This window comes from Sinocyclocheilus grahami, unplaced genomic scaffold (assembly GCF_001515645.1).
Source record: "Sinocyclocheilus grahami isolate Dianchi unplaced genomic scaffold, SAMN03320097.WGS_v1.1 scaffold1425.1, whole genome shotgun sequence".
Taxonomy (NCBI): Eukaryota; Metazoa; Chordata; class Actinopteri; order Cypriniformes; family Cyprinidae; genus Sinocyclocheilus; species Sinocyclocheilus grahami.
In genome coordinates this window covers 102,203-111,186 of record NW_015506604.1, presented here as the reverse complement: position 1 = coordinate 111,186, position 8,984 = coordinate 102,203, and the positions used below count along the sequence as shown (strand labels likewise).

Below are 8,984 nucleotides of genomic sequence, written 5' to 3'. Positions count from 1 at the left end.
TGTGAGAGTGTGTGTGTGTGTGTGTGTGTGAGAGAGAGAGAGAGGTGAGGTGAGGTATTTCATTGTCCACCAATAGATGGCGCTAGACTGACATGTCGTTAATGTGAAAACGACCAAATGGAAAGGAAACACTTTTATTTTTCAAGGTACCGGTAATTACGAACGTACATGCATTAAAGTTAAAGTATTTGTTCATTACTACAATACATCAAAATAATTTTTCAACGTTTTTTCACAGTATAAAAAACGTATTTATTTATTTATTATTTGGTTGTATTAAATCTGAATTCTCTCATTTGTTCAATTGCTACAATATAGGAAAAGTACAGTATAAAATATTTTTCCAGTATTTTTAAAAGTCGAAAAAATATTTTGTTTAATTATGTTTATTTTATTGCACGAAATTTGAGTTTGTTGAATTACTAAATTTAGGAAAAGTACTATATATATAAACAATTTATTATTAATTTTCTTTTCCGCAGTGACAATGACAAACTTTATTTATTTATTATATTTATGTATTTATATACATGTATTTAGTTTATTGCCTGTATGACATTTTAATCAAACGATTTGTTTAATTACTACAATATAGGAAAAGTACTATATACAAATATTTTTTTAGTTTTTATTTTATTTTATTACCTGTATGAATTTTTAATCCAAAGATTTGTTGAATTACTAAAATATAGGAAAAGTGCAAAATAAAAAAGATTTATTATTGCATCTATATGTTCAAGTTTTTATTATGTTTGGCTTATACACCAGAAGTTGGGACATGCTTATTTAATTTTTATTAATATTATCATTTTTATTTTATTTTAATACATTTGCTGTTATTGTACAATATGGAAAGTGGCACTAGTAAATAGTGAGTGTATGGATGTGTGTTTACATAATCATTAAAGACTCGGAATGATGTCAGTAAATAAAGTTTTATTTGAAACATTCAGTAGCCTCAAATATTCACAAGGCATTTAACAGCGTGTCATTGCACGAGAACAGTTTTCAAAGGCAAAAAGACAATAATATCGAAACGACCTCCGGACAATCCAGAGGCCAATCTGCACATCCAAGTGTGCTACTGCAACTCAACTACGATGTTGAAGTTTTAAATACTCTAGCGCTTCAGGTTCCCAAGAACCAACCAAACACATTCTACTGTCGAAAGTGGAATACAGTCACTTATGAAAATCTATAAGATAGATTCTTCGTATACTCTCTTGAAAATCGACGATACAAAATTACAGTCGATAGCGTACAAATATATAGAGCTCTTTTCGTGTGCTTTATAAAGTGATGTATCAAAATGCAACGCGTGACGCATGCCAGCAGTGTGAAACAACAAGTACACGTTCACATCAAGACATGCAGGACGTTCCAGAAACAACATCTGAGGTTTGAGTGATCAACGTTCTCGAGCGCAGGTAGAAAAACATGGTTTTGTGCGACTTCAACAGCTGAAACTTTGAGGTGCTGTCCACTGGAAGTGCTGAAACACGTCTGGCTTTGCAGACAATGAGTTTTTAAGCTTTCACTCGCATGCCAAGCTCGCTTCAGGCTTTATTATAGACTCTTCCACTTGCGGACCGCAGAGCTGCTCTGGCGCATGAGCCGGCGCGAGCATAAACTTCGGGTAGAACGGAACCAACAGGACGCTCCTCGCGCTCACACGAGTCCGGGGAGGGAAAACGCGCACGTGGCGGCCAGGAGCTCCGTCTTCTGCTGCATCCTCTCGAGTTGCTTGAGATGCACCCGTCCGTGCCGCTTCCTCTCGTCGCTGCGCGCGAAGCGACGCCCGCACACGTCGCAGGAGAACGGCTTCTCGCCGGTGTGCGTGCGCATGTGGGTGGTGAGGTGGTCGCTGCGGCTGAAGCAGCGCAGGCAGACGCGGCACTGGAAGGGCTTGTGGCCGGTGTGGATGCGGACGTGGCGGGTGAGCTCGTCGGAGCGGGAGAAGCGGCGCTCGCAGTTCTCAACCGGGCAGGAAAAGGGCTTCTCGCGGGCCGCGCCCTTCCTGGCGCGCGGTTTAGCGCTCCGCGTGTTGGTGGCGAGCAGCGAGTCCAGGAGCGCGGTCGTGGCGCACGGGTACGAGATGGCCCTGTAGAGGCTGTTTTCATGCGCCGTGACGGGGATCTGGAAGTTGGGCATGAAGTTCAGCGCGCTCGCTTGTTCCAGCGGCTCTTGCTTGATCCACGTGTCCAAAACCGAGTCGGTCTCGGGACCCAATGGAGAGAGCAGGTCAATGATGTCATCCAGGTCTGAAGGCTCGTGAGAAGTGAAGCCTTCGAACAGATCGCCACCATTACAGCTGCTGCTAAACTCGCTCTTGATCGCCGGGCAGAAGTTCACATCCGCGAATTCGTCCGACGAGTCGTTGCACAGCGACTCCGGTGAGCCCAGCGAGCTCCCGGTGGACAACAGCGACTCCTGCCGCGACAGCGCGCTTCCGCGAGAGTTGTCGGAGATGCCGACGATCTCCGCGAGGATGTTGAGAAGCGCGTCTGCGCTGCACGGCCCGGTCTCCGTGTAGAAGCTGCCGGTGTAGGTGAGCGGGGACGGCGGAAAGCCATCGTTGGAGCAATCGGGGAAACCGGCGTCCAGCGGCTCCGCTTTGGGCTTCAACAAACCGCAAGCTGCGAGGAAAGAGGAGAGAGATGCGTTACATAAGCTGTTGACTCACTGCATCAGGACTGAATCCAAACTAAAAGTGCATTTTTAAATTCCATTATATTTTGTGCATTGCATGCAATTTGATCTTTTATCAAGAGATGCGGTGATTTTGCATTAGAAGTTAATGATTCGAACATGTACTGATTTAATATGAATAAGATCAAATCCAGTGCTCACCAGCATCAGGTTGATTCTGAACGGCGGATTGTCCCTCCAGAGGAAGGGTTTGAGCGCAAAGCAGATCCAAAGCGCTGAAGTCCACGGTGTTCAGCATGATGTCGATGGGAAAATGGCGCAAAATCCACAAGGAATTATTTCAGAATGGCAATCCTGCTTTGGGATTCCCTTCTAGTTAGACTTGCTTCAGGTTCTGGTCTCTGTCGATTCGTTTACCGGAATTCCTCATCCCGCTTTTATATCATTCGGCTCCGCCGAGGCTCCGCCCACCGATCATCTACGTCTGCAGGAGGATTCCCCGCCGTGTGCTGTCTCTGGACGGCTCTTGCCCAAATATGGGCAGAGGATGTGACGGGGTTCCCCTCCGAAAATGGGCAAGGGGCGTGACGTAGCGGCGACTTTCCTGAAGACCATTGCGGAAAAATGAGGCGCGTTTGTGAATGACAGGCGGCCATTATGTTCGCAATGGAACAGTGTCAAAGTGAAATAGCCTCGGGTGACTTCTGATGGGTTAAAACGATGAACAGCAACAGCGAGACAATGAATGCACGCTGAAAGCCCGTGCAATGCGGATATACCAGACTTATAACCACAAACGAGCCATGCACAGTGGTTTGCATTTTAGAGATTCAGCTGATTTGAAACAGGAAATATGTCAAATATCAAGCCTCTGTTATGCATCAACACCCATCTGTCGCGTAACCGCTGATCTGCATCAACTTTGCTCCCTGATCTTTTGTAAAGGAAACTGCTTTTAGATCAGTAGCGCATTTGATGCATCAGCCTCCGCCGCCTGCAGCATTCAGAGCATTCAGCACCGCGGACAGCGACACTCCTGCATGCGCACCCCATGCATACAACCTTCATGCATGCATCTAAATGTCATGCTAAATCGACCTGACAATCCAAAGCAGATCCTTTAGTATGCTGGTGCACGTTCATATCGCTAATATGAGTAGAAAGAGTTCGCTTTACATAAACACTGCATGCATGCAAACGATGTGAGATCAGGATCATACGGTAAACGCGTGACTGAGATTAACATCTGCGTCTCGTTTTATCGCGTGTTATGTAACGCTTCATTTCTACAGAGCGGCTAATGAGCCGTAGCGCGCATCTGAACTGCAGCTGCATCTATGATTTTTAAATATGAGTCATAAAGTTTATTTTTGATAATAACACTTAACCAGCATTCAGCACCCATGGAGATTTCATTTATTAGATGATGAGACTCAGGTGGAGTTTGAGATGGACGTTTCATGCGTTTCAATGCAACGCTGCTGTGGAATAAGAAATTCATTAGTTAATTAATTTTGTAAACAAGTGTGGAAAATGCATGCGCTTTTATTTAACAAAAAACAATCTTAATATCGCATGCACTTTTGGTTGCCCAGTAAATGTATTTTTGTTGTTGTTGTTTACAGGTTAAATATCAGGAAGTCTTCTAGATTGTTTGAGCTCTCAGATCCACTATGCTGTAATTGTAAAATAATAATAATAATAATATATTTGAAATGAACCTGTAACTAATTACTTATCATTCATTTAAAATCATCTGACTTTGGTATGCGTATGATATTCAAGCATTATCCTTCTGTATGCATGCACTTTTAAAATTATCAAACAAATCCAAACAGACTCGCAGGTCAAATAATAGAATCATGTGAAAAGTTACTGCATTTATTTGTGTTTTACACTCTTAAAAAAAGTAAGTTCCAATTGTTCCAATTCCCCCGCAATGCCATAGAAGAACCAGATTTGGTTCCCCAAAGAACTTTAGTGAATGGGTGCCGTCAGAATGAGAGTCCAAACAGCTGATAAAAACATCACAATAATCCACAGCACTCCAGTTAACATCTGGAGAAGACAAAAGCTGAGACAAATCCAGCATTAAGACGAGTCTATAATCCATAATACTGCTTCCTCCAGTGAAAAAGTGTTCTGGTGTGAATCAGGAGAGAAATCTGCACAGATTAAGCAGCGTTTAAACAGCTCTAAACACATATATGGCTGGATTTTGATGTGAGAGACAACAGCAGATGCACTTCTTCACTGGAGGAAGAGTTATTATGGATAGCTGATAAAAACATCACAATAATCCACAGCACTCCAGTCCATCAGTTAACATCTGGAGAAGACAAAAGCTGAAACTAATCCAGCACTAAGACGAGTCTATAATCCATAATAACTCTTCCTGCAGTGATAAAGTGTTCTGGTGTGAATCAGGAGAGAAATCTGCACAGATTAAGCAGCGTTTAAACAGCTCTAAACACATATATGGCTGGATTTTGATGTGAGAGACAACAGCAGATGCACTTCTTCACTGGAGGAAGAGTTATTATGGATTATAGACTCGTCTTAATGCTGGATTTGTCTCAGCTTTTGTCTTCTCCAGATGTTCACTGATGGACTGGAGTGCTGTGGATTATTGTGATGTTTTTATCAGCTGTTTGGACTCTCATTCTGACGGCACCCATTCACTGCAGAGACACTGATGCAATGCTACATTTCTCCAAACCTGATGAAGAAACACACTCATCTCGGATGGCCTGAGTTAATTTTCAGCAAATCTGCATTTTTGTGTAACCTAGTCCTTTAAGAGTGTATTCAAGATATAGAGACGGATGCTTGAGGAATTTAAAATGCCATGTTGAAACTGTTAAATAGGGTAAAATAGTCCACTTTTTGAGTCACTTAAGAGTGGTATATATCATTGCATACTGAAGTTTAATGTCATCATCATTGCGTTATCATTGTATAATGAGATCTACAGCTGCTTCCGGAAACCGAGACCAAACATGGTTCCATCTATAAACGCCTGTGACAGCCTGTCGCACGTGATTCATCTGTTTTTTGGCGACATTTCTGTCGTTACAGAGCGCTGAATCGTCGAGGCGTGGGCGTGCTCCGGGGCAGCCCGTTCCCGGCAACAGCAGCTGTCAAACTCGAGGCATTCCCACCAAAAATACTCCCTCGCCCCCGCGAGAGCTGCAGAAGCACAGACACGAGCCGAGCTGGAGGTGTCGGGTCTCATGGCTCAGGAGCGGGAGGCCCTTGTGACTGACAATAATACATGCGCAAACAGCCATGAGCCTTGAACTCCCCGACTTATACAACATGTGATTCACTTAAAGTTTTGTTTCTGTCTATCACTAGACAAGCCTAGAAACTACAGCCTGCTAAACATGCCAACAAAGTGTTAAAATATTCTAGTAATTTGTGACTTTGTGACTGTGAAGTGACATGTGGCCAAGTATGGTGACCCATACTAGGAATTAGTGCTCTGCATTTAACCCATCCTAAGTGCACACACACACCGTGAACACACACCCGGAGCAGTGGGTTAATCATATTAACAATGTGGTTAAACATGCTAAACATAACAGTGGGCTAAATCATGTTAAAACATGTTAACAGTGTGGTAAATGATGCTAACATGTTAAAACATGTTAGCGATGTGCTAAATCATGCTAGAAACATGATATCAGAATGCTAATTATTTTAGAAACATGCTAACAACATGCTAATCATGTTACCAACATGCCAATCATGCTAGCAACATGCTACTGGTGCATTCAAGTCACGTCGGATAGATCGTATTTATGAGTTGAACGCACATGAACGCCACCACAAAGTCGTTATTACGAGTGAGAAACTCTACATTTTCTTTAAGCCCAGAGTTGGCGGCGTGTCGGTGAGAAAACGTGTCGGATGCAATAGACGCATCCAAAGACTAGAAATGCAGCATCTCTATTGATGGTAAATTTGTTGAAATTAATACAATTATACATTTTTTGTAATGTAAAATAAAACTGTTACATATACAAAATATTATATTATTGTATAATTACCAAAGAACATATAATGATTCAGTTTACATCACCTTCATAAATGGAATAAAAACAGAAAAAAGCAAAAACACAATGACGCACGTTCTTTATTCATCATTTTGTAGATGTAAAGTAAAAAAAAAAAACGTTGAATTTTACGGAAAAAAAGTAAAATCGCCATACTGTTCCGAGCAAAGTGACTTGAACGTACCTGACGTCGTTATTACGACTTGTCAACTCGTAAGTACGAACGTCCCAGGAGGACTTGAACACAGCATGTTAATCATGTTAACAACATGCTAACATCATACTAATCATGTGGAAACATGCTAGTCATGTTAAAACCATTCTAATGACATGCTGGAAACATGTTGATTACGTTAACAACATGATAGCGACATACTAACCATGTTAAAAACATGCTAGCAACATGCTAACTACATGCTAATCATGTTAAAAAGATGATAATCATGCTAGAAACATGCTAGCAACATGCCAAACATGCTAACATCATACTAATCATGTGGAAACATGCTAGTCATGTTAAAACCATTCTAATGACATGCTGGAAACATGTTGATTGTGTTAACATGATAGCGACATACTAATCATGTTAAAACGTGCTAGCAACATGCTAACTACATGCTAATCATGTTAAAAATATGATAATCATGCTAGAAACATGCTAGCAACATGCCAAACATGCTAACATCATATTAATCATGTGGAAACATGCTGTCAGCATGCTAGTCATGTTAAAACCATTCTAATGACATGCTGGAAACATTTTGATTATGTTAAAAACATGCTAGCAACATGCTAATCATGTTACAAATATGATAATCATGCTAGAAACATGCTAGCAAAATGCCAAATATGCTAACAACATGTTAATCATGTTAAAAACATGCAACAACTTGTTAAATCATGTTATCAATGTGTTAAATAATGCTAGCAACATTCTATCAACATCTATCTATGAATTCAGTTTGTTTCTTCATCAGGTTTGTAGAAATGTAGCACTGCATCAGTATCTCAGCAATGGATGCGCTGCAGTGAATGGGTGCCGTCAGAATGAGAGTTCTATCAACTACTTCAAACTTTCAGGCTAGGTTTTCTCAAACCTACCTAAAGTTGGTCTTGACAAACTTGATCTAGTTCTGAATTGTTAATCAATAGCGGCTAATGAATCAAAAGTCTCGCACATTAACAGAAAATAGCTAAAAAGGTGCACCTCGTGTTTTATCGTGTTGGTTACTGGTACATTTCAAATTAAAAAAATAATATTTGAATACAAACTATATTGTAAATTAGCATTGTCATTCAATATACATAACGTGTAAAATATACAAGCATTTTTACACCATGTTTTTCCGTAAAAGTAACTTTTTTTTTTAAAACAGTGGTTTCTAAAGTGCTCTGTGTGGTTGCTAGTCTCATGTTCTTATATGAAAAGTATTAGTTTACAGTCTTTAGAAATAGCTTATGTCCCTGTGGGATTTTTCAACCTCTTTTTTCATCCACTGGCTGCAACCTGTTCAAGTAAAATTCATAAGTCCCTCATATAGGGCATGTTGACATTATGGGGGGCTGTTGTGTACTGACATTGATTAATGAGGTACACCTTTTTTAAAACACTAAATTGTATCTAGATTAAAAGTTCTGCAACATCTGTATGTAAGATGTATTGCAGGTTATTAAACTGTTATGAAACTAAAAACACCACACCATGGTAATATCCAGCCATTACTTTAGTCAATATAAAACAACTAAAATAAGCTGTTGATGTATTCAAGTCCAATTTATATGTACAGCACTTTTCACATTCACATTGTTTCAGCAGCTTTACAGAAAATCATGATGTTATTGTTTAGGATATTTTAAAGGGGTCATATGATGCTTTTTTAAAGATCATTACTTTGTGTATTTGGTGTAACAGAATATGTTGACATGCTTTAATGTTCAAAAAACACATTCTTTTTCAAATACTGTACATTATTGTAGGTCCTCTATGCCCCGCCTCTCTCAAACGCTTCGTTTTCTACAAAGCCCCTCCTTCCGACAAGCGCAGTCTGCTCTGATTGGCCAGCTGACCCAGTGCATTGTGATTGGCCGAACACCGCAAGCACTCGTCGGAAATGTAACGCCCCTTACCATAATCACCAGCTTCAGCTTTCAAAATAAATGTAAAGACGGAGCCCGAAAGGGGAACAGAGTCGCGTGACAGACACAGTGATGAAGCTGGTATGTGTTTGCAGTACACAAGCCACGGTTAAGACAGCTGACTCCACTGTGCTGTGACCC

At 40.8% G+C, this 8,984-nt stretch overlaps 1 protein-coding gene across 1 annotated transcript; it reads right to left on the bottom strand.

Moving 5' to 3' along the window:
* Positions 1 to 928: 928 nt before the first annotated feature.
* LOC107570202 (early growth response protein 1-B-like) lies at positions 929 to 3,215 on the bottom strand. Its single transcript, XM_016256408.1, has 2 exons — positions 2,851 to 3,215; positions 929 to 2,636 (listed from the first exon to the last, which is right to left on the bottom strand). Exons 1-2 carry the CDS (start codon positions 2,945 to 2,947, stop codon positions 1,669 to 1,671), a joined length of 1,065 nt encoding a protein of 354 aa, XP_016111894.1. The 5' UTR covers positions 2,948 to 3,215; the 3' UTR covers positions 929 to 1,668.
* Between the last annotated feature and the right edge of the window lie 5,769 nt (positions 3,216 to 8,984).